At 45.2% G+C, this 26,924-nt stretch overlaps 1 protein-coding gene across 1 annotated transcript; it reads right to left on the bottom strand.

Moving 5' to 3' along the window:
• Positions 1-3,564: 3,564 nt before the first annotated feature.
• LOC120306157 (tubulin alpha-1C chain) lies at positions 3,565-16,281 on the bottom strand. Its single transcript, XM_039338861.1, has 4 exons — positions 16,134-16,281; positions 7,412-7,634; positions 5,962-6,110; positions 3,565-4,643 (listed from the first exon to the last, which is right to left on the bottom strand). Exons 1-4 carry the CDS (start codon positions 16,134-16,136, stop codon positions 3,669-3,671), a joined length of 1,350 nt encoding a protein of 449 aa, XP_039194795.1. The 5' UTR covers positions 16,137-16,281; the 3' UTR covers positions 3,565-3,668.
• Between the last annotated feature and the right edge of the window lie 10,643 nt (positions 16,282-26,924).

Genomic DNA, 26,924 nt, shown 5'->3' with positions numbered 1-26,924 from the left:
TAATAAGTGACCGAATTTTTTACAATGAAAAGGACACAAATAAATTGAAGAAAAAAATATCATAAATAAAAGAAACATTTTATTCATTGCAACAGTAATACAGAATACACTATAATATGATAAATGCATAATAAAAAACATTTGTAACAATAACATTTTATATTGTAATTATGCTTACATGCCGCACCCCCACCCACAGCCGCTCTGCCAGCACTGCTGCCCCGCCGTGTAGAGCAGGCCCCGCAGCTCCTAAAGTACCAGCTGCGCCAGCTCTGGCCCCGGGGGGCAGCCCGCTGTCAACACACCCCGCCTGCAGTTGCCCCATCTGCAGCCGCCCAGCCAGCACCACCACCCACCCTGCACAGTCCCATGTAAAGCAGGCCCTGTGCCTCCCACAGCACGGGGGGCAGCCGGCCACCGCCACCCCTCACACCCCGCCCGCAGCAGCCCTGCCGCCCCTGCCTCTTGCGCCCGCAGCCATTATTGCCCTAGCAGGGCTGAAGATCAAGAGAAAGTTACCGTGGCGTCGCCGCTCCAGTCTCCTCCGGGTATCTTCGGGACTAACTAGGAAATGGTGTAGTTGGGTAGCAGAGAGGGGTGCAAAGTTCCTGCCAATTTGTCTTCATTGCAGACAACTTACATGTGCAAAGTTTGCCGGTCGGGTGTTTTGGTGCGCTCAGCAGTAATTCCTATTGGCTTTCGAAAGCCAATAGGGGGAGTAGCACAGCTCATGCAAAAGTTGAAAAAAAAAAAACATCAAAAAAGGTGCCGGAACGCAATTCTGAGCGTTCTATGAGAAAAAAAAAAAGCCCTGCAGATTAGTCTTCAAATATCAAAAAGGAGGACATGTAGGAGGACACTTTTCGAGGGAGGACAGAACTCACAAAAGGAGGACTGTCCTCCCTAAAGGAGGACGGTTGGTCACCTTAAAATAAAACAAAATCCTGGTCCATCTCTGATATATAGTTCCCTTCTATTGTCATCCCACTCACTGCAGCTCTCCTCTTCCCAGAAAATGTTAAATATGGTAATTAAAAAATTCCTCATTCTTGTTATAAATAAGCCAGTTGTGTTATTAATGCTAGCAAAGTCTGACTTACAAAGATTCAGACTCCCATAAAACAGACTAAACAAAAGAACTGGAGCTAGTTGTTATTCATTTCCCCAAAAGTAGCTTAGTGGGCCCCACATTCTCTTTTAGCTTCAGATTTATTCAAAAGCAAGCACAATAGAGCTGAAAGTAATAGCAACAGTCATTAGCTTAATGTCTTCCTCATACATTTCTTTAACTTGTTCTGGCATCCAGAAGGCAATTTGGCATGGACTGTTGTTCTCATGCATAAGGACTTGAATTCCAAGTAGCAGATTTAGCAGTATGACTAAACAGCATTTATTTTGCTGTTTCTCATCAACTCTGTCTGGGTTCAGAAGCAAAATAAGATGAAATCCTGGTTTGTCAGGAGACTATGCCATCAGGAAATCTCAAGCCTGTAGACTAGACCGGAAAATCTACATCCACCCTACAAAAAATATTCCAGAAAATGGCTATGACAAACCACTTCTTTTGTCCAGAAAACTGCTCTGCTCTGACCCATTCAATTTTTTCTCTATTTTGTTAGCTCTTCTAGAACAGCTGGAAGCTTTTTGACCTAGGGAAGCATAAAGCATTCATTTCAACAGTAGGGCTTCCACAGCTCTTCATTCGCAAAAGTCATAAACATGTTGATTGCAGCATTCCTTTTGAGCAGTATAAAAATGCTTGTCCTTAGAGCAAGCTACTGAAAAGCTTAGGTTTGAGATGCATTGTATTTTGAGATAGGTATCTATACATTTGTAATAATTAATATTGTATCTTGATCATTGTACAAAAAAACGTATATTATATGATTAAAATACTTTTTTTTTTTTTGCTTTAATCTGTTTCCTACATAGCTTTTGGCACTTAATTCAGTTCATTTTTATTCCAACTCTTAATGTGTCTCCTTTTAACTATGCAAATGCATCCTTTGTTCTTCCAGCACAGCTTCTGTAATTGCAGGCACAACTGGGAATTATACATAAAGAGCTTATTGTGGAGTGTAATTTGCGTTAACATATTACTATGGCAATATAGGCACAAATCCTCAGGGGTACAGAAACACGTGCATCAGCTGCTCCTGAGCAAGATGACATCCTTTCCTACTCTTATTACTACTATAAGATTAAATTTGTACCAGTGAAACTCAAAGCTTCTTCCTATTCCATTTACAATCCTTTCTCTTTACTTCTTCAGATATGCATAGATGTGATGGAACCACAACACATGATTCTACGATCACCGGGTAAGATGCTTTAGAAATTGAAAAGGTAACAAATGGCCACTAGGAAAACCGTAACATGTTTTATCTTCCAGTTCTGTCACTTTTTAGAAACTTATAGGGATCCCAACTTTGTAAGCATTGATTTCCCTCTTTCCATGGGCAACACAGGATGTTTGCACTTCAGCAACTTCTGCAACACTTCCCACCATCGGATTTACAAAGCAGCTGCCGCTAATTTCTTAGCAGCCCCTTCCAGTAAGGTTCAGCCATCAGGAGGGTGTTTGGCTGTATAACCAAAGCACCTAGTGCTCAAGCTTGTACACTGAGCTAACTCTATGGTTAGGTCTTGCAGGAAATACCACCTTAGAAGGTCCAGAGCCAATCTGGTTTCTCCACTGAGAATACTACAGTCCTAAGGTTTTGCAGGCTTCTCCCAACAAACCAGGCACAGCTGAAATATCAAAATGAGGCAGGAGCTTTACTCTCATCTCTGCCAGTTTCAGATTCATTTTGATAACTGAGCTGATCATTTACATAACACATGTGTATGGGTATATAGCAGGGGTTCTCAACCTTGGCAACTTTAAGACGTGTGGACTTCAATTCCCAGAATTCCTCAGCCAGCAAAGCTGGCTGAGGAATTCTGGGAATTGAAGTCCACACGTCTTAAAGTTGCCAAGGTTGAGAACCCCTGCTATATAGGCTTTCACTTTGTCCCCCAAAGTAATTACTCTGATCTACAGAATGTAGCAACATATGAAGGAATTAGCACAATGAATTTCCTTCTCAGAAGAATCCATGGAAGAAAACTATGCTAAAGGGAAAAATATGAAAAAAAAACAACCACCCATCATTCTTTCTTCTGTCTGGAAGTAGAAAGGACCTTCAACCTGCTCTTATTAAGGACAGCTGCTCTCATTCCAGATCACCACCCTCCCTAATATAGTTAGAAGCAGCACCAGCAAATCCTAAATTCTCCCTCTGCAGAATTTTAAGGGGAATCACAAAGCTATGTTCAGGATGGCATTTGGGAAGAACCAGAGTGCTTTTGCAAGGAGGGCTCAGGTGCTCAAAGTCACCGAGTCGCTACATTTACACTCTTCTCTTGAGTGTACATTTTTAGTGTATCCTGCTGCGTAGCCGTTCAAGCTTTGCCAAACTTAACAGACCATACCATTTATTCATTTAACAAACATGCTCCCAGCTGACACCAGAACACTGGAAAGGGCAGCGCTTGCTCTCTAAAAGAAAGAAACAAGACTGCTTTCAGCTGAAAAGGGCTTTTAATAAGCTTTAACACACTGGACAGTTATAAGAATCCAGAAGAAGGCAGGAGTGATGAATAGAAAAAAGTAACACAATAAAGGATCAGTATTCTTCTCCCTCATCTTCCCCATCAGCACTATCGGCTCCTACCTCTTCATAATCCTTCTCCAGAGCAGCCATGTCCTCCCGAGCCTCTGAGAACTCCCCTTCTTCCATCCCTTCCCCAACATACCAGTGGACAAAGGCACGCTTGGCATACATCAGGTCAAACTTGTGGTCCAGGCGGGCCCAGGCCTCAGCAATGGCCGTGGTGTTGCTCAGCATGCAGACTGCACGCTGCACTTTGGCCAGGTCGCCTCCGGGGACCACGGTAGGGGGCTGGTAGTTGATACCAACTTTGAAACCGGTGGGGCACCAGTCCACAAATTGGATGCTGCGTTTGGTCTTGATGGTGGCAATAGCAGCATTGACATCTTTGGGAACAACGTCGCCACGGTACAACAGACAGCAGGCCATGTATTTACCGTGGCGAGGGTCGCATTTCACCATCTGATTAGCTGGCTCAAAGCAAGCATTAGTGATCTCTGCCACAGTCAACTGCTCATGATAGGCCTTTTCAGCAGAGATAACCGGGGCATAGGTCGCCAGAGGGAAATGGATTCGGGGGTAGGGCACCAAATTGGTCTGGAATTCTGTCAGATCTACATTCAGGGCACCATCAAATCGCAGGGAGGCTGTGATGGAGGACACGATCTGGCTGATAAGGCGGTTGAGGTTGGTGTAGGTGGGGCGCTCAATGTCAAGGTTTCGTCGGCAAATGTCATAGATGGCTTCGTTGTCTACCATGAAGGCACAGTCGGAGTGCTCCAGGGTGGTGTGGGTGGTCAGGATGGAGTTGTATGGCTCAACAACAGCTGTGGATACTTGGGGAGCTGGATAGATGGAGAACTCCAGCTTGGACTTCTTACCATAGTCAACGGACAGGCGCTCCATCAACAAGGAAGTAAAGCCAGAACCTGTGCCACCACCAAAGCTGTGGAAGACCAGAAAACCCTGGAGACCTGTGCACTGGTCAGCCTGTTGAAAAAAAGCAAAGTATTCAATTTTAAGAACCAGATTTTTCTTTCATTAATTTTCAAGCATTTTCTTAAAACATCCTTAATACTCAAGAAAATATCAGAAAAAATTCAATCCCCTCCAGTTGCTTGAGAATATTCTGTAGCCTACTGTAATTTCCAAATAGATACAGACCATAACATCTGGCCTTCCATATGATAGTGAATGCCAATTTCTACAGCCCTTGCCAGCATACCAATCATCATGAATAAGAGCAACTTAAATCCAATCACTTCAAGAGGACTGAATCACATTTAGAAAGCTGCTCAGGAATTGACCTTCCTTCTCATTTGTTTCCTGTTAATAAAAGTCTTTATACTCCACAACCTCCACAACCCTCTAGATTAGAACATAATTCCTGATGTAAGATGTAATTCTTTTCATTCTTTTGGTGACTCGGATGGTCAACCTCTTAGGAAGAACATGGTTTAAGGCAGAGGCTCCCAACCTTTTAGGCACCAGGGACCAGTTCCATGGAGAGAGTTTTTCTGGGACTGGAGGGGGCGTGGTTTCAAGTGCTGCCTGCATCCCACGGATGGGGCTTTGTGCGGCCCGATTTCTGGCATGCCACAGACCAGGACCAGTCAATGTACCAGGAGTTGGGGACCCCTCATTTAAGGCATTGTTTGCTAAACTTTATTTTGTAAACGAGGGACATCTCACATGATGCAAAACAATAAGCAGTAGTTTAGAAATAATTATAACTATGCCAAAAATAAACCCACCATTTTATGACTTACCTGATGTTCAAATCCAGCTACTGTCAAACTAATTTCCCACAAACCTGTTGCAAATACACCAAGGTTTCTATATGACTTCATTCTTATCTCATTCACTCCTTACATTTACTGTTCAAAACTCAAATCATGGTTAAAAAGAGAATAAACTGTTTGCCAACAACCAGAAAAAGAAAGTGGGATTCACGCTAGAAGCAGCAGACAATTCTGTACTGTGAAACTAGGAGATGGCATCTGGGGATCTTATCCCATTTAAAATTGAAGTTTTTATTTTTAAAGCTGTGCATCTCCACTGTACTTTATTTCAGGGATCCCCAACCCCCGGTCTATGGACCGGCATTGGTCCGCAGCATGCCAGCAAGCCAGACTCACAAATAAAGCTCCATACTCAGAATGCAGGCAGTATTCAAAGCCACACCCCCTCTGGTCCATGGAAAATCCTTTCTCCATGGCACCAGTCCCTGGTGCCCAAAAGGCTGGGGACCTCTGCTTTATTTCACATTTCCAAGCCCGAGACTGCTTCAGCAGCAGAAATTACCCACCAATTTCCTAATCCTGTCAAGGACCAAGTCAATGATCTCTTTGCCAATGGTGTAATGCCCTCTGGCATAATTGTTAGCAGCATCTTCTTTGCCAGTGATCAGTTGCTCAGGGTGGAATAGCTGGCGGTAGGTTCCAGTGCGCACTTCATCTGTGAAAAGAAGGAACAAAAGTGTTGTTTAGTTTGCTGTGACATTATTTGAACCCAAGATGTTTGTTCAAAGGTGTATCTACTGAGAAACCTTTCAGAGAGATTTGTCTTTTCAGAAGAATTGAACTTCTGGGATAAATTAAGTAATAGCACAAAGATGATTGCAGAGGTCAAGAATACAGAATGAAGAAGAGTTGTGGAAGTAGCCGAGAGTCTTTCTGCATGAGTAAAGAGTAAAGGCACCTTGAATATCAATGTCAGTGTATTCCAATTACTTTCAATTGCATTGTTCAATTGCACAACTTTTCCTAATTCTGGATTCTTGTCCTGTTTCACTTTACATGATAATTGACTTAATGACCATCACACACACACACACACACACACACACACACAAAGATTGTAAAATCAAGTCAGTTACATGATGACTCCTTTTACAACCACAACTTATGACCACAATGGGCAGACTCCAGTACAGTCATAAGTTGAGGATGACCTGTAATGTATAAGTTATGGGAAAATACAGCATTTAAATCTTTATTACTGTGCACAACACAAAGTTCCCTTTGGGGGAGATGGGCAGTTATATAGATTTTATAAATAAAATGCTGAACTATATGCCAAATTTTTGGAATATGAATGTTTATCAGGAATTATGGTTTTATTGAGCATGGGGTGGAGGGATAAAAGAATCATATTGAGAAACTGAAAATCTGTTATTATTCCAGATATTAAGAAATGGCTGCCAGAAATGTAACATGTTTTGGAAAAGACAATATTTTCTGCTAATCGGATGCAGCAGTAAATGTTACTATGTCAGAGATTTTGTGATATTTTACAATATTTTGTATTTATATTATAGCAGTGAATTTACTAGTAAATCAACAACTACTAAAAGTATAAAATATAAAGTAGTTTTATTTTTGTTTATTTAAGTTTGTTTCTTTTCTAATTTGTTTTGCTTTTTATTATTTTTTTCTTTTTGATATTCGTGTATGTTAAGAATATTAAAGTCATGATTGAATAGATTAACAATTCATATTAGCACAAATTAATTCCTTATACTAAAACATGAATCCATCATATATTCAGTCAAAAAGTTCAATAGTCTATTCAGATATGTCACAATGTTCTTCAGGATCTAAGCCTGATTTTTTTTTTTTTTAACCTATTGTCCCTTACTTGAAATGCAAGGGAATGGACCTCGGACTTGAGCAAGAAATGTTTGGGGTTTTTTTAAGTACCTCTAATTTCTTACCACTGAGGATTTCTAAACTGTTAATATTACTGAAGTAGCTCACCAATAACTGTTGGCTCCAAATCCACAAACACAGCCCTGGGGACGTGTTTGCCAGCTCCAGTCTCACTGAAAAAAGTGTTGAAGGAATCATCTCCTCCCCCAATGGTCTTGTCACTGGGCATCTGCCCATCTGGCTGGATACCATGTTCAAGACAGTAGAGCTCCCAGCAGGCATTGCCAATCTGGACACCGGCTTGGCCAACGTGGATGGAGATGCACTCACGCTGTGGAGAGAAACCACTTCCATTATATTTATTCTAGAACAAGTAAACCACAACTAGCAATGGGCCGCAATGATTAAACCACTCACCGATTGAGGAAAGTCCCAACTAGCAATAAATAATCATCTGTTTTCATGCAACACGAAGCATGAGCTATTAACAAGACTTAAGGGCATGGTTGTGCTAGAAATTATTAGCTCTGTCTGTCTCTGTCTGGATGCAGTAAAAGTACAGCTATGGTTGAAATGTTGGTGCAAGCCAATGTCAACAACTACCTAGTCTTAATTCACTGGGTGGTTAAGGGCCAGTCATAGCAACAGCCACAATTTCTAGCCCCGCTTCTCAATATGTAACCTTATAACTTTCTTCTGCAACTTCTGGAAATGAAAGAAAGCTGGATAAAATGCAGAAACCAGAACATTCTATATTATCTAATAACTGGCCAGCAAATACACAGGCAGACTTTTGATTTCCAGTTCAGGTAGATATAGTAGTGTGGCTTACCCAGCATGAAAAATAGTTGGTGATAGGGATTATGGGAATTATTGTCTAGCACACCTGGACAGGGTCAGGATGGGGAAGCCTGATCTAAGGAACTTTTTTATATTGTATTTGGCAATGGGCAGAAGCAGGCACTGGGCAGGTTCAGAATATACTTCCTATTTACCTAGCTTGGCGTTTTCTTAAAGCTGCAAATGCATTAACTATGAGGTTGCATTCCAGTTTATTTTTCAACAATAGCTGAAAAGGGCAGAGAGATACCAGTATGCAAATACAGGCTGTTGGGCAGGAAAGACTAAAAGTACCATTAGCTTTATTTTTAAAAGGTACAGCATCCAAAAAGCATCAGCTCATTATGACATAGGTGGTTTTTTGGGGGGGGAGAAGGGGGGCTGCAGCTACATCAACTACGTTCATCAACGTCATTAAATATGGGAGCTGCAAGCACTTCAGATTTGATCTCCAAAAGATGCTTTCCTGTGTGCAAGAGGGCAAAATAGAATGAATACCTGTTCAGTGAACCTCAAAGCAGCTGTATCTTTTTCCAGAGTCATGTGGCTGCCACACAATCCCCAAAATGATCAACTGCTTTAATCAGATCGGATGCAATCGGATGCACCAGTCATTACCCTGTATACTCCGAACACTTTTTTGAACCTGAATGTGAAGCACAGCCTAGCAAACGTTATCCTGAGATGCAATTATGTACAGAATATAGAAGCTTTCCTGGAGTAGAATCAACACCCATCCACCCCACCTTAAATGTCAAGTTTTTAAAACTGACATGCCACGGTACTGATATTTAAAACCGTTTCCAAAATATTTAGAAAACCACCTTAAGTTTAGTCCAATTGTGGCTTTAAATACTTTTGAGTATAAGCAAACTGGGGTTAAAACTGGCAGCAGAGAATGCTGGAATTACATCTCTGCCTTCCTGTCTTCTGAAGAAATAAAACACGGCTGCTTCAGGCTTTCTGCAATTTGAGAACACTCCTGATTGTACAAATAAAGTTACTTTGGTCATGTAGCAGTCTAGTATCATTGTAACAATAGTTAAGCTGATTCAACTCCACTTTGATCCTAAACTTAGAATGTCTCTTCCTTTCCTACCCCCTCAACCTCCCCAACCAGCTTAAACCTGTTGGCGCTGTCATCATCTGGCTCACAACACACAAAACATCAGATTAAACCGCAAGGCTTTAAAGGTGTTGTTTGAAGGGCTGAGGGTCACTGTGCCTTTTCAAAGGGGCAGGCAACTGAGAGCACAATTCAATGCCTGTCACAATGGGGGGGGGGTCGTTTGATGGCCACTTTGGAGTTCAATGAGTCTCCAAGAATTAATCTGACAATCAAATATCAGCCTTGGAAGGGAGGGTTCAGTCCCATGCAAAGGAAACCACATTAGTGGAAGCATTCCTACAATAAGTTGTTAATTTAAAAAAAAGGAAATTCCCTCAAAATATTTATTGAATAAGATAAAACCAATGGAGATAAAGCCCTATTTCAGTGGTTCTCAACCTGTGGGTCAGGACCCCGTTTGGGGTCGAACGACCATTTCATGGGGGTCGCCAAACAACGCAGTCCGCCATTTTTTTCCCCCTTTTCCTTAGCTGTGCTACTCCCTTTTATTCTATTGGCTTTTGAAAGCCAATAGAATAGACTCTCTTGAATAGAGTCTAATTCTATTGGCTTTCAAAAGCCAATAGGAATTGTCCAGGCTGTCTCTGCCCTGCTGAGCCCGCCAAAAGTCCCAGTCTGCAAACGGTGCTGCATCAGTTGAGTAGTCCTCGACTTATGACCGGTTGAGTAGTCCTCGACTTACGACCGGTTGGGGGTCACGGCATTAAAAAGGTTGAGAACCACTGCCCTATTTGGTTTGTAGCTCTCTTAAAAGACCCCCGGCCTTTTTTGGTATCAGGCTCCTTAAATGGCCCTTTCAAGCTTGCAATGGATTCTTCCATAATTTTTACTGTGGGTGTGGAAAGTTTTTTATTTTAATAATAATAATCATCATCACAGGAGATTCTTTATTCCAAATTAACTTTTATTTTCTCTCACTGTCTCAGCTATCCCTTAACCATTAACATAAATCCATGATTCACTGAGAATGGAAACTGTGGGAAATACATTGTATCAATAGATTGTTAAACTGTATCTCTGCTAAGTTATCCTCTGACAATAGCAAAACCAAGTACCTGGACAAGAGTAATTAACCAGACAAAGAACCTGTTCAGTCACACACTTCCCACACCCACAAATACTGTGTTTCCCCAAAAATAAGGGTCTTTTTTTTTTGCCCCCAAAAGAGGCACCAGGTCTTATTTTTGGGATAGGCCTTATTTCACCTCTGGCACCGACAGCCCCACCCAGCCAGTCCACTTCTTCTGTTGCGTTGCATTCAGGCCTGCATTTTGTAATCACGCCTTTCTAGAACCCATAGCTTGGTGCTCGGCTGTTGAAGTCTTGCAGAACCGAGCTACGGATTGAATCCATAGCTTGGTTCTTGGCTGCAGAGGCCTTCCGGAAAGCCATGTGACTGAGAAATGCAGGCCTCGCTGGAGAAGAGGCCTCGGAAGAAGAAGTGGGCCGGCAAGGAGGGGCCTGGCTGCAAGGTAAGTGGGTGTGGGGTAGGTGGGGCAGCTCCACACCCCCACCCCCAACCTAGTTTGATTTTTAGGAGTGTGCCTCACCCCAAAACTAGGGCTTATTTTTGGGATAGGGCTTATATTAGGTCCACCTCCCAAAATCAAGCTGGGGTTATTGTTGGTGTAGGCCTTACTTTCGGGGAAACAAGTAGGCTTCCCAGACACTATCTACACAACAAAAGGTAAGCAGACACCAGGAAGGTCAACTAAGATCGATCTTTTGACAGTCATGCACACACACCCACCCCTCAAGACCACACCAAGGACCAGTCCCCCTATAAAACAATGTACCCCATTTTGTCTGTAACCTACTCCCAAGAGCAAACCTCTTTGTTTTCAGGAATAAATGTGCCTTGTGACTGATTTATGTGTAATATCCTGGACCCGGAAAATTCTTTTAACATGGGTTAGTTAATTCAGGATGAATGTTACAGATCTTATTCAACTAAACATTGAGATTAATGGGAATAAGCTAATTGAGTAAGACAAAAAACAACAACAAGCTCAAATACAGTAGCAGTAGCATGTGAATGTGTTTGTATGCAAAAGGAATTTGACAATTTGTCAGCCTTTCCCAAACTGAGGTCTTCCAGATACAATGGATAATAGTTACGTTCCTACAAGATGCTACCCCAAAAACTAAGAAACATACATTGGAGCTTAGCACACTGTACCACATTGTGGTTTGTAAACCTCAATGCATGGTTTAAGATATTGTGTGATCTGCCCAACTGTGATTTATTCAACAACCCAAGTTAATCAAATCAGACCCTAGAATGAGTAATTATAGCTTATAACAGTGTTTCTCAACCTTGACAATTTTAAGGCATTTGGACTTCAACTCCCAGAATTCCACAGCCAGCAATGCTGGCTGTGGAATTCTGGGAGTTGAAGTCCACATGCCTTAAAATTGTCAAGGTTGAGAAACACTGGCTTATAACCTCCAGACATGACTAATGACTATGCTGCTGACAGAGAACAGTAGGAACTGACCTGGAGTTGTACAAAATCCTTTGTACAGATTGAAGGAAGACTACCTCATGCATGAATCCTCAGCAACTTTCAGACATCACAGTAAGGCATAATGCATTGTGGAATAATCCATAAATAACAAGATTTGCCCAGTCTGCTAATCCACACACAAACCCTATTTTGCTTGAGGATAATGCGCAAGTCATATGACTATCAGTCCTCTGCAAGGTAGGCAACCCTGTATTCCCCAGACAATATTGCTCACTTCTTATCAGCAATAGAAGCTCTGGGTGGGACTCAGACCTGCTTGAGTCACTGTTGACTACTGCAACACATTGTATTTAGCAAAGAAGAGGCCAGGAGCTTCATCATGTCTTGGCCCTTTTTTTATCAACTATTAGCAGATGCTTTATTTTTCACATAACACCAGCATCCATAGTCTTTCCATGCATTCACATACCCAGAAATGACTTTAAACAAGCAGCTCTGGAGGGGGCCATTACGGAACATTGAGGACTTTTGATGGAGGCAGACTTCAACATTCAAACTTAGGGCAACCCAGGCAGAGACTATACAAGGAAGCCAAAGAAAACAGAATATGGTAGTACTGAAAACTAAGCAATTTTTGGAAGAAAAGGGACTCTTACAGATTTCAGACTTAATTTTCTGTCTCATACCAAAAGGGACAGGGTAATTCTATTAATCAGAGGAAAATGAGGAAATGCTATACTGTGGCCCAGATTATAATGCAGTGGTTCTCAACCTGTGGGTCGGGACCCCATTTGGGGTCAAACGACCATTTCACGCGGGTCGCCAACCAACGCAGTCCACCATTTTTTTCCCCCTTTTCCTTAGCTGTGCTATTCCCTTTTATTCTATTGGCTTTTGAAAGCCAATAGAATAGACTCTCTTGAATAGAGTCTTAATTCTATTGGCTTTCAAAAGCCAATAGGAATTGTCCAGGCTGTCTCTGCCCTGCTGAGCCTGCCAAAAGTCCCATTCTGCAAACGGTGCTGCACCAGTTGTCCTCAACTTACGACCGGTTGAGTAGTCCTCGACGTACGACCGGTTGGGGGTCGCGGCATTAAAAAGGTTGAGAACCACTGTTATAATGAGAGGTTTGCTCAATAAAAGCCCAAAGAGTATCACAGTATCACATAGCTCTTACTATGAAAGCTACTTCAGTACTCTTCTGCAGGAAAGGGAACGAACAAAGGAGTCCTTGGTGCTCTCTTGCTTGCAGATGTTTCAATGTAATATTGCACTGATGATGATACCTAGTTGAGTGATGAAACATCGACAAGCAACCAACCAAGCTCAGAGAGCACCAAGGATTCCAGAGTTTAACCTTGAGCTACAGATATTCTCTTCTATTAGGAGCAAACTATTTTAGGAATCCTAGCAGGAATAGGCTTGTTTTAACTAGTCCTGCATCAAAGGGAATATTCAAGCAATATCCTCAGGCTTGACCCACCTAAACATATTTGTCATTTCAGACAAGCAGTGTAATTATCTTATCTTTCAGCACTAAAAAAGGGTAGAGGAGAACAGCCCGAGAATTAAAATAGCTCAGCCTTCTCCAACAACCATTTCCAGCTGATTTATACTACAGCTCCCAGTATTCCCAACCAACGTGGGTACTGGTGACGTTGGTATGGATGACCTCTCCTACAAGATGATTCTGGGTGGCTTCATCTTGATCTTCAAGGCATTGATGACTTTAATTCAGAAAATCATGTTTAACCAATTCTGAGCTCAGAATATTAGTACCATATAAGAGAGTCAAATGTTATTAGCCTGAAATCTCTAAAAACTGGATCGACTTTTAGATTAACTACTTTATACTCAAACTGTACAGTTCTGAAGCTGCTTCAGATTTAATAGATATCCACAAACACTGCAACTTATCTCTTTCCTGTTATAATATTCATTTATGAGAGCACCATGAAGCATCTTGATTTCTTATTCTAAAAGTTGTGGATCTTTCTAGAAGGCTTGGCATGAGATCAGTAAACAATAAATCAGTAAAAACCATGAACTATTTCAAAATTCCTATGTATCTTGAAGCACAGAACTGAAGCAAAAATATTTGGAAGATAATTTCATTTGATATAGTCTACACCACTTACAAATAGATGGCAGATATTGTAGAGTTTAGAATTATGGCAAGCCTTAAAAAATCAGCTTATACTAAGCCAAACAGCAGTTTATCTTAACCCTAACTTAATCACCACTTTCCTACCTAAACATAAAAAAATATCCCTCAGATCAAGTATTTGAACAATGTCAGTTTAAACAATGCTCCAGATGCATCTTCTATAAACTCTTGTCACCATTGCGAAGTATCCAATGATGCTCTGCAGTCCTGACTTGATTTGGCTGGACATCCTATATCAGTGATGATGAACCTTTTAGAGACCGAGTGCCCAAAAACTAGCCCGCCCCCACTCCACCCCCCATCCCCCGCCCACCCACAGGACCAGTCTGCAGATCGCCCAGGCAGCCCAGCAGCGCTATGGCGGCCACATCCTCTGCCCGCCCTGCAGCATCAATTGCATGATGGGGTGTGAGGGCAGTCTTGTCTATGCTGCCTGGCTGCCATGTCCTTGGCTGCGCTGCTCCGGGTGGGCCATGCTCAGGGGCAATTCTCCAGGGGGGCTGCTGGAGAGGAGGGTGTCATGGGGGAGGCAAGGTTGGGGCAACAGCACATATGCCCACAGAGAGTGCTCCGAGTGCCGCCTCTGGCACCCGTACCGCCTCTGGCACCCGTGCCATCACTGTCCTATATGCACCAGATCCATTCAGAAATCCCATCCTTCCTATTTGCAACTGGCTTGGTGCAATTCTCTCAAAGCCTTTTACAGCAAGAAGCAAAGGGACTTCTTCAAGGTCAAACTTGGCCACTTTCATTTTATAATGCATTAGTCAAGATTACGGTATTTAAGGAAGCCTTTTAAAATGTGGCTCAAAGTGCTAAATGCTGGTCATTCTGCAATATTGCAACTTCCTGTTTTTATTGTTTTTTGTGCCTTTTACAGAGAAGTACTACCTAGGAAAGGGTTTTTTTTTATTAGTAGAAACACTCAAAAATATTGGAAAAGCAGTACTGAGTTATTCAACAGGATTTGAAACTTCAGTTTCTTTCATATGCTAATGTCTCCCTTTTCCCTGAAAATGACTCAACAGGTATCTATGAAAAATGAAGGCAAAGATGAGTCACAGGACTGAAGCATCAAGTCATATCCTGCTCCTAAAAACAAGATAAAGATTCCCTATTAGGCCACCTCTTACTGGTAGCTTTTTTAAAGCGAAAAGGTCTTCTTTCACTATTATGCTGTACAAAGTCTGGAAGATCTGGGCAAGAGTTTAAGTTGCCCATCCATTTCATGGAAAGAATAAGGCAAGGATACATGAGCTTTCCTCAAGATCTTTCGACATTAGTAATGTCTAATATTTGCAATAGTGGCAAATATCTGGGTTTTATCTGAATTATTAATACAGCATTCAAGGCTGTTATAAAGGAGAATATTTGTCGCTCAGGATTGGAATGAGGGGTCGTTGGTGCCTTTCTGGGCTTGGCCGTTTGCTCGCAGACGTTAGCAACCCATGATGTTACCCAGTTTGGGTAATGAAACGTCTGCAAGAAAACAGCCACGCTCACAGCGACCCCTCATTCAAGACGGCCCAACACAGCTCAGCCTGTTCTTATCAGCTCCAAACCGCCAATTGCTTATCTCTAATTATCATGGATGATTACTGCTCTCTTGGAGCAGTTTGCAGCAACGTGCAAATCAACGATAGAGCTCTACTCTTTCAGCCACGACAATTTATAAAACCGAGACGCACGGGAGATAGAGGTGGAATTGAGTTAGGGCAACCGGCGCACGGCCTTCCCACCTCCTCATGGGCAAAACATCCTGCAGGAAACGCCCCAACAACTATCCATCCATCCGTGCGGGAGGTCGTGTGTGCTACTATCCGCCGGAGCTAGGCGCCAGGGGCCGCTGCTTTCTACCGACCAGAACTGGGATCTCTGAATGCTTAAACGTCCTAGTTGAATCGATTCTCCCGTGGAGAGAGAGAGAAAGTGAAAGGCGTAGTAGCGCTACTTCGGAGAAACAAGCCAGGACAAAGTTTAATGTACTTTTTTTATCACTCCCCGCATTCTCTATTTATATGTAATTGTGTGAAATAGCCTTTTAGATCCATTCTGACGACCCCTTCCTTCCACGTGTCGCGGGAGCCGAATCGGGTCCCCACTTTTACGATTACCTTTCTCACGCAACCTCACTTTCACCCCCCCCCGGCACAAAGTCCAAAAATTTTTCCCTTCCGATTAAAAAAAATAAAAAAAAAACATTCGGAGAATCCTTTGCTCACTTACCATGTTTCGTGGAAACCAGGATACCAGGGGGGAAGCGCCTCAAATAAACGGGTCGAGAGTCTTCCTCACTAGTCGACCTGTTTAGGAAGCCGCCAGTGAGCCAAAACTTCTTTTTGGCTATGGGGAAACTTGGGCGGGGCATTTTATAGCGTGTAGGCGTGTCCTAAGGCACGGAGGTGTGGTTACACTGGAAGGTAACGAGGGAGGCAGGTTCTACTTTCCCTTCCTCGCTCTTCAGCTGCAGCCTAATTGGCGGGCTCGAACGTCTCGAAACCAGAACGGAATGACGTGCGGAGGATAGAATGAGAGGGGGAAAGAGGGTGGGGGCGTGTCTGCACCTCGTGGCGGCAGCAAAGTGGGTGGGTCACGCGCTCTCCCCCTCCTCCTCCTCGGATCCAGAAAGAAAGACTTCGCCGTCGATTTGGGAGTCTGATATAAAATGCCTATTAAAAGGGAGAAATTCTAGCTTAAGTTCTGTTTCCAAGAAAACCGAGACACCTTTCTATGAACCACAGGGAGGCATTTTTCTTTTAGAATTTAGCTACTGAGGCAAACGTTTGCCTCGGGGTAGCCTCTTCTCTCCAGCCTTTGTACGGGAAAAATTATGGTGTGTGAAGCCGGGGAAGTAACCAGGCAGATTTTGGAAACATTTTAGGCGAGAGAAAGGGACGAGTTGCTGAAGAAGACCTCCTCGGAGCGCGAGAGATGGGAGGGACGGGAAGAGTCGCCCTATTTTCTGGCCTCAAAATGCCATCGCTGCACATTCCGAAAAGATGGCGGAGCTGGTCGCTGCCGCAGAAACAAAGCCCCGGCATACCTTTGGCGGAGGAACTCAAAAGAGCACGCCTCTGTGTGCCACTAAGCTTCTCTTCAAAGAGTCCTCCTGAAATATTTAATATTTGTGATGACAGACAGCTGCCTCCTTTTAAAATGTTATTCGCCCTTCTTCCAATTATCTCTTTTTTTTTTTCTTCTTGTCAGCAGGGCGACACAGTAGCTTTCAGGGTACCATCCCGTGGCTGGGTTTACATCAGAGGCTAGGTGTTAACATAAGTGTGTCAGAACAAAAAGACCACAGTGTGGTTTAATGGGATGGCCTGCAACACATTCTTTAAATCATAAGATACTGTAATTTTGGTTTGACTTAGCTGTAACTAGTTCTTTTGTTAAGGGGATGGTATAAAGCAGGGGTTTCCAAACTTGGCCCTTTTATGACTTGTGGACTTCAACTCCTAGAATGCAGGCAGCACACAAACCCACACACCCTCTGGTCCGCAGAAAAACTGTTCTCCCTCAAACCGGTCCCTGGTGCCCAAAAGGTTGGGGACCTCTGGTATAAAGGAATGAGCTGGGTGCAGCTACCAACACAGAGAACTAGTCTCTTCTGAGCATGATTAAATTGCAGATTTAGATGTTGTGCAGATACAATGTTGGCATTGGAGCTTCCTTCTGCAGAGGCACCCAAACCATTACTGCAGTTAGTAGAAGCTCTCATGTAGCCACATTTGAAGTGGGCTGGAAATCCAAACATTGTAGGGCTACTACAGGTTGTAACCTCCACCACTACTGTTTTCATGAATTTGGAGGAATAAATAACCTTGGAGCACAGATCATTATCCAAATGGGAAGCGCCTGCTTATCACTTTATTGCCCTGGACAATACACAGAATGAGCAAAACTGCCTATGCTCAGAGCCAATCAGGAGACTGTCTCCTATCTAAGCATACATACCATACTGACAGGTGATGTCATCTGTCCATGTGGCTTTAGTTCTGCTATTCAGCTGTGTGTGCCATCAGCCCATCTGACTTTGCCTGAGAGGAGGGACTAACGTGATCTCATCCTCATGCCTCCCCACCCCAGGTATGAATATGCCCCCTTTTTAGACCATACCCCCAAGGGCAGTCTGAAGCCATCTTTAACTACTCCAGTTTTAAAATAAGTGTTTTCTCTCTTCTCCACATTTGGTTTTGCATCTACAATGCTTCTTCACTGATGTGGTTGACACAATTAGGCTGGGATTGGCTCAGCTCTTACTATACAGGATAACAGAGTTGGGAGGGGCTTTGGAGGTCTTCTAATCCAACCCCCCCTCGTCAAGCAGGAGACCCTATACTATTCCGGATAAATGGTTGTGCAGTCTCTTCTTCACATCTGGATCCTGTAGGAATAGGTCCCAGCATTGCCCTGCAGAATCATTTAAGCCTAGGCTTCAGGAAAGACCAAACATCTGGTTACTGCAGAAATTTCTGAAGTGCTTGTCAAGTGCACAGATTCCTTAGTCAAACATTTTACATACTTTTTTGTACACAGAATAACAGAGGTGGAAGGGAACTTGGTCTTCTAGTCCAAACCTCTGCTCAAGCTGGAGACCCTATACCACGGGTGTCAAACTCACCACGTCACGTGACGTGTCGCAACGTATCGTGATTTTTTTCCCACATTGCTGGAGCTGGGGTGGGCGCGGCCTTTGCATGATGCAATCGGCCCGCTGGCCGGCAGTTTGACGTCCCTGCCCGATACCATTGGCTATCCTGTCTCTTTTTAAAAGCCTCCAGTGATGGAGCACCCACAACTTCTGAAGGCAAGCTGTTCCATTGGTTAATTGTTCTAACTGTTAGGAAATTTTCCTTAGTTGTAGGTTGGTTCTCTCCTCAATTAGTTTCCACCCATTGCTTTTTGTTCTGCCTTCAGGTGCTTTGGAGAATAGGTTTACCCCCTCTTCTTTCTGGCAGCCCTTCCAATATTGGACTATTGCTATCATGTCGGCCCTAGTCCTTCTTTTCATTAGACTAGACGTAATTCCTGCAACCCTTCTTCATGTGTTTTAGCCCCCAGCCCCCTAAAACTCTATAAAAGAAACTGTATATTCAGGCTCCTTATATACGCAAACATTGCACTCTTTTGGAAAAGAGGCACTCCTAGTGCCTGGGTGAAAATGGCCAAGACCAAATAAATCCCTTCTGGTTCTTTGCTTTATTGTTGCTGGATATAATAAGTGCATCTTGAAAACATGACAGAGGCTATCTCCCCCTTCTTACATCAAAGAGATTGTAGGGCAATCACCTTTGTTTCTTGTTCCCTCTTTCCTTTCAGGGCTAATCTGGTGTTTACCTAAGAGTTGCTGAATACTTTCTTCAAAGCAATTTCTCTACTCCTTTGCCATTACCACATCTATGTTGAAAAATACTTGGGTCAAGGAAAGGTAGTTGTTCAGAGGAAAAACTGTACGGTATGTAGGAGTCATAAATTGCTCAGATAGTGCTAGCTGTGTCTTTAGGAAAGGTGGTGTTTGAATATAAGAAAGCAGCTAATGAGGTGCCACAGAGAAGACAAACCTCTGATTGATTTTGTTCAAGCTGTTCCAGCGATGATTGAGATATTGGAACCAGTTGGCCTAGGCCAGGGGTAGGCAACCTTGGCTCTTTTATGACTCGTGGACTTCAACTCCCAGAATTCCTGAGCCAGCAGGGCTCAGCTTGGAAACCTCTCCCTTTCCCCTCAGCATGGCTGGCTCAGGAATTCTGGGAGTTGAAGTCCACGAGTCATAAAAGAGCCAAGGTTTCCTACCCCTGGCCTAGTGGTTAAGGTACCAGGCTAGAAGCCAGGAGAATGTGAATTCTTAGGCATGAAAGCTGGTTGGGTGACTTTGGACCAGTCACTCTTTCTCAGCCCAACCCATCTCACAGGGTTGTTGTTGTGGCGAAAACAGAAGGAGAATCGTGTGTGTTCGCTGTCAAGTTATTTATAAATGCAATAAAGGCAAGATACAAATAAAATAATAAAAAATATCTCATTTCTCCAATGACCTCAAGTCTACTTTCAGAATGAACCTCAGCCAGAATTTTGGAATCTTTAACCCTCCAGCCACTCTTCCTGTCCCCCACCCCTCCCAAGCCCAAGAGTTATAACAGTAATCTTCTTCCCAACAGGGAGAGGGTGCCAGAGAAAAAGCCAGGGCTGCTGGAAGGGGCATGGGGCATCTTGAGCAGGAACTTAGAAAAGCTTCTACCCATTTCATTCTGCAGCCCTCCTACAATTGTGGCCAGTCAGCTGAGCTATTTTTTGACATGGGCTTAGCCCTCTTTTAGAAACATGCTAGTCCTTTGTTCAGAAATTACCCGATTGACAAGGCAGAGAACCACTACATACATAGATCCCAAACCAGTCGAGGAACTTGCTTAATCTGCCCCACAAGTACATTCAGAAGAGAAATCGGAGGTTGGTTTTTCCTCCAGCAAAGGGAGGGCAATCTGAGTCAGGGAAACCATCAATCAACTTGCCCCACATTAAAACAGTAAGGTCAGCAGATCTTTCCAGTCTCATTAGTGGGACAAAATAGAGATTGGCAATCAGGGCACCGCAATTTGTACCAGCCTAATCTTCTGCCAGCTCAGGAACTGGTGGGTTGTAGTTTAATTTGGCCTTCTGACTGTGCCTGGATTCCTGACAGATATCTGAATGGGGGCTTTGTTTCAAAGCATATGTTTAAAATTGTACAAGTCTGGAAAGAAAGAAGCATATATGATTTTGTTTTGTTTTTTCCCTTATTATAGCAGGGGCTGAGTTTCAGAATATGTTGTTCCTTTATCTAATGTTGCCTTTTTATTCCCTCCTAAGAATGATGCTTGTTCTTAATAATGAAGTTCATTGATCTCATATTGCTACCTTTTATCTCACTTTGTCTGTCCGAACTGGCATTGGCAACTTCAGTGGGAAGGGGTCATTTTTAATCTAATGCCACTACTCTGGCTTCTTTTGCCTTTACCAGTGGTTAATTAAGTTTTGATCCCTGAACTGGAAAAGACAAAAGGAGAGCATATAGGGAGAATCTGTGTGGGTTCATACATTTTAGTCTAGTGTCCTCTTCAAACCTGGTCTGTGTAATTGGTTTATGTTTCCGTATGTCATGTGAACCCAGATAATGGAGTTATTTAAGTAAACAATGGCTAATAATAGTGTTATGCAAACAATGGGTAAATGAAACTTTGGAGTTGGAAAGTTGAGGAAAATTGGATTAATGCTCTCATTTGCTGATACTCCTCTATAAAAATGCCACTGCATTCCACATTAATGTCATAGCTGAGTCACATAGTACACAAAGCCAACATGAAACAGATCACAATCAGGCTTGGGGTGCTGTGTGATTACAATCATAAATCAATCAGTATGATTTTAAAATTTTACCTTATGACAATGTGTGAACCAATCGTATTCTATTAAACCAGTGCTTCTCAACGTTTGTGTGATGGCGACCCCCGTCACACAAACGTGCCGCGCATGCGCAGCGGCGCCCCATGCGCAGCGCGCATGCGCGGCGGCACCCCCCGAGGGGGAAAAATGGCGGATCGCCTTGTTTGGCGACCCCCGAGAAATGGTCGATCGACCCCAAATGGGGTCGCGACCCATAGGTTGAGAACCGCTGTATTAAACCTTGCTTAGACAAAACATGTTTTGACATATCATGGAATATATTTCTTTGTTTTGCATGCCACCATAAGCTAAAATGCTATTGACTGATGTACTATGGCAACCCACCAAGTATGGATAGTTAATAATTCAGTGTTTGACTAATTCATGGTTAATCATGGATAAATATGTCATGCAAACACAGTACTTGCTTTATTAAGAGCTCCGATTGACATGGTTATCCAAGTCCTTTAAAGTTTATAGCACAGAAAAAAGGACATTCATTGATAAATTGTCACCTAAAATCCCTTCAGATGTGAGTTTTATTCATATCTCAGCCAATGTCTACTTGGAAGTAATTGTCAGAACGGATCTTCTACATATAGCATGCTTTCCTTACACAGGTTATCAGCACTGGTTTCAGTCAATCTTGTCCTTTGAATAAACCTTTAGGATTTTAGATCTGGTTCTCTCACATTGCTCTAACTTTCCTCCAAGAATCTAAAGGCAGTGTCGAGCCCCTGGGCTCGACATGAACTGATGGGGGGAAGGGACAGAGCAGCCAGCAGCCAGCCGACATCTGTGCGCTGACCCAGTGTGCTGCCCAATGTCCGAGGACCAGTTGGGCGTCGGTGAGGCTGCCATACACCGTAGCCGCCTTTCCCTTGTAACCAGGCGCCGGGGGAGTCCCGAAAGCCAGCTGAGTGTCAAAGGCGAGCCAGCCAGATGCCGGAGGGGCCACCTCGCACCACGGCCACCTCCCCCTTGTTACCAGCTGCCGGGGGGAATCCCTGAAAGCCAGATGGGCAGCGGAGGCAACCATCTGGGCGGCGGGGGAGACTACCTCTCACCATGACCGTCACTCCTGTGTTGCTGGCAGCCGGGGGGAGGACGCCGGTTGCCACGTGGAGCTACTTTTCAGAGGAGCCATCTGCTGTGGAGCCACGCCGGCGGCAGGGGGAGAAGCAGGACAATGACTGGTTGCCGGATAGGACAGCTGGTTCTGTGGAGGCCATGTGGCTATGCTGATGCATCCGGAGGGGGGGGAGTCGGAAATTGAACTACGGTTTTTACCTGCACGGACCGGATACTGGCTTGCTGATTGGGATGGGGTTGGAGGGCGGGGCACATTTATGTAAGGCACTGGGAGCAAACCACTCCCAGTGCTGACTTTCATTTTGCATGCATCAAATTCTTGCTGGTCACTTTGTTCCTGTGTTTCTGGAGTTTGTTGGCAGCAGACAGAGGACATCTGACAGTAAGTCAGCACTCACTTGTTTTCCTGTTCCCCTCCTATTGCCTATCGCCTTTGTGCTCTTACGGTGATGGCGGAAGGTAAACAGGAGGCTCCTCCAGTGGCAGACGAGGCCGACCTGGCTAGAGCAACAGGGCTTGAACCTGAGGCCCAGGAGGTGCAGCCTGTAGTCAGACCCAAGGTGGTGGAACCATGGCCTGCAGCCCTTGCAAGTGAGACCCAGGAGGCTGGGGTTCCTGCAGCATTGGATGGGCATATACCCCGGGGCCCAGGGGCCCTCTGATGGAATGGAGGTAAAGATGGCTAACGGAAGAGGATGAGGAGCTATTCTACTGCTCCTGGACAATACACTATGGAGGTTTTGAGGGACCGGTTCGGGGAGGCTGGGTTTCAAGACACCTCCTCATGGCCAAGATGGACAGCAACAAGAGAGGACGTCTCATGGCATCAGACGGAGGCACCAGCTAGACATCCCGAATCTGCCGGCAACTGCAAGGCCCTTCCACTCCAGATATCTCTACAGTAGGAGGGTCTAATCTGGGTGCACCGCAGGCACAGTCCCAGTATGTGTGGACAGGCAGATCGGCACCTGATCCATGGGAGTTGCCTGTTGGGAGGAGCTCCAACCAGCAGGGTGTGGGTCTTGGTACCCAGGGATTATCACCAATGGCCGATGCAGTATGAGGACCGGGTCAACTTATGGAACCGTGGAGTCAGGGGATGGTTTGGAGTCCACTACCTATACCTGTTATGTTCGATGGACACCCAGACCGCTTGGTGTTTTTCTTGAGCCATGTAATAAGCCACCTGGATCAATATGCCTGTCTCTACCCGTCCCAGTGGGCCATGGTGGTGGTGGTTTCAGTGGGATTGCAAGGCGAGGCAGCAGCATGGGCAGTGGACCTATACAACGACCATGCCCGGGAACTGGCCGACACTGGGCTGTTCCTGGACGCATTGCACTCCCGCTTTGAAAACGCCTCCCGGGTCCAGCGGGCTGAGGCGGATATGCTGGCACTGCGGCAGTGTGGCTGGCTCGCAACTGATTACGTCTGTGACTTTCGGCGGGTGGCTGGGTGGCTGCGCTCCTGGCCAGAACGCCTCCTTGTTCACAATTTCCAGGCGGGGCTGGTCCGGGAGTTGCCAGGCCTGTGTGTTTTGGGGGGTTCCCAGCCATCTTCAGGAGTGGTTTCAGGTGGTCATAGACCTGGACACCGGGCTGCAGGAGTTCCGGAGGAAGGAAGAGGATCCGGCCATACCAAGAAGGTTGGTGGAGAAGTCACAGGATGAGGGGTAAAGGGTCCAGCCAGCAGGCCGGACTCTTCTGGTCCTTCTGCCAAGGTGCCCTTTTGCTGTTTTCGGTGTAACCAGACAGGGCACAGGGCAGCAGACTGTCCAGCTCCGAGCCCACAGGTTCCTTCCTCGATCCCTGGAAAGCCTACTCCCAACGCCAAAAGGACGCCCGACAAGTTAAGAGTGGTGCAGCAGCCAGAGGGGGTCGTATCCTGATGGTTTTTCCCGGTGGAGGAGGAGGCAACAGCAGCGACGAGATACCGTCTGGCGGTTGACGACAGCGAGGACGAAGTAGTCAATGATCCTATGGTAAGTGAGCCCATAATGCCTTTTGTTCTGCCTGTCACACTGACTAACCCCCAGACAGGGCAGCGGAGGGGTTACCAAGCCCTCATCGATTCCGGGTGCACCCGGTGCTTGATGAACAAGGGGGTGGCAGCAGAGAGTGGAATCAGGGTGCAGCGGCTGGCTCACCCTATCCGATTCAAGCAAGTGAATGGGTCCCTGTTGGGAGGGGCACCGGCTACTCTTATAACAGAACCCGTCCAGCTGGAGATGGGTACTCATTGGGAGATCCTCCGGTTTGTAGTTGTCCCGTCCATGATTGAGGCAGTGATTTTGGGTTTGGCATGGCTAGACAAATGGGGCCCTACGATATGATGGGAAGGGGGATACTGGAGGTTATGTATCGGTGTGGGTCCCCAGGCCCCTAGCCAGGAATCCGAGGAATGGGGACGGAGTGCAGGGAAAGGGAGGCAGAGCTGACAGAATCCAGAGAAAAAGCCCCCTTCCTGGCAGTGTACAAAGATCTTACTGAGGTCTTCAGTGAGCAGGAGTGCAACATTCTGCCATCCCACTGCACCACTGACTGCGCGATTGATATTATACGGGGGGCCAAACTGCCCAAACCCCGGATGTACACCATGATGCCCAGGGAGTTGGAGAAGCTGCATCATTACATCGACCAGAACCTGGCCCATGGGTTCATCCAACCAGCTCGTTCATGGATAGCCACTCCAGTCCTGTTTAAGGAGAAAAAGGACGGTTCCCTTCGGCTCTATGTGGACTTCTGGGGAATTAACTTGGGTTGTGCAGAACACCTACACGCGCTCCCGTTGATGAAAGATCTCTTGGCCCACTTGGGTACGGGATGTGTGTTCACGAAATCAGACCTGCGAGAGGCCTATTATAGAGTCCATATAAAGCATGGTGACAAGTGGAAGATGGCATTTAACTGCCCACTCAGCAGTTAGCAATTCCAGGTAATGCCATTTGGTCTGCAGGGGGCCCCCGCGGTGTTTATACAGCTAATTAACCAGGTGTTGTATGAACACTTATACTGCGGGGTTCTCATTTATTTAGACGATATTCTCATATATACGACCACCTTGAAGGAACACATCCACCTAGTTCGGCAGGTACTGAGAAAACTTAGACGGCCACCTCTTTGTGAAGCTCTCCAAATGTGAGTTTCACCGGGCCCGGTTGGATTACCTGGGGTATAGAATATCAGGGGCCGGCGTGGAAATGGACCCCCACAAGGTGAGAGCAGTGTTGGATTGGCAGGCACCCCGCACTCATTGCCAGCTGCAGACCTTTCTGGGATTCGCCAATTTTTATCGGCACCCCTCTTTTGCCGATGTAGCCCTTCCCCTGACTGATCTACTACACACAAAGCATACAGCGAGTAAGCCACGCCCCAGACAACCACTAGATTGGACCATGGCCTGCCAGAAAGCGTTCGAGGAACCGGTCTTACTCCACCCGGAATCTGAGAACCCCTTTGTAGTACAAGCCAATGCCAGTGACATTGCTGTGGGGGCAGTGCTGCTACAATGGAACAGCCAGGGGGTGTTGAAGCCGTGTGCGTATACATCACGGAAGTTTTTAGCCACCAAGTGGGCATGGGCCATTTGGGAGAAAGAGGCATTTGCAGTACAATGGGCTCTCTCAACATGGAGGCATTTGCTGGAGGGGGCAACAAAGCCATTCGAGGTGTGGACAGATCATAAAAACATCGAAGTCCTACAAACACCAAGATGCCTATCACCCAAGTACGTCCGGTGGGCACAGTTCTTCCGCCACTTCCAGTTCACCCTGAAGTATGTGCCAGGAGGAAAGAACTTCTTAGTCGACGCATTGTCGCGCATGCCTCAGTACCATAGCAGGCGGGAGGAGGTAGTACAAGCAATTATGCCTCCCTACTAACAGGGCATAGCTCGAGTGATTCCTCACCGGTTGGCAGGTGATCTGAACCAGAAGCTACAAATGGCAGTCCGGAGCAATCCCTGGTTGAGGGACCACTCAGACCTCTTGACATGGAGGGAGGGGCTGGCCTGGAAAGACAACAAAATGTATGTCCCAGAAATCCTGAGGAAAGTGGTTCTTCAACAGTGCCATGACACTAAACAGGCGGGCCATTTCGGATTCCTGAAAACTTTGCACCTGGTGAGGCGTCCATTCTGGTGGCCTCAAGTTAAGGTGGACGTGGAGACCTATGTGAAAGGCTGCCATGTCTGTGCCACCACCAAGCCCCGTACAGGAAAACCTCTAGGCTTACTGCAGAAGGTAGCAGACCCAACCCAGCCATGGGAGGATATCGCCACGGATTTTATAGTAGAGTTGCCAGAGGTTACACCATTATCTGGACCATGATTGACCTGTTTTCAAAACAGCCCATTTCATCCCGTGCAAGTGGCTACCGTCAGCCTGGCGGTTGGCCAGGCTGTTTGTCGAATATGTCTACCGTCCCCATGGTATTCCCCGGCGTATTATATCAGATCGGGTGTGCAGTTCACAGCACGGTTCTGGCAGGACTTTACCCAGTACATAGG

The sequence above is a fragment of the Crotalus tigris genome, unplaced genomic scaffold (genome assembly GCF_016545835.1).
Source record: "Crotalus tigris isolate CLP2741 ecotype Arizona unplaced genomic scaffold, ASM1654583v1 scf7180000017721.692284, whole genome shotgun sequence".
NCBI classification, from domain to species: Eukaryota; Metazoa; Chordata; class Lepidosauria; order Squamata; family Viperidae; genus Crotalus; species Crotalus tigris.
This window is presented reverse-complemented; position numbering and strand designations above follow the sequence as displayed.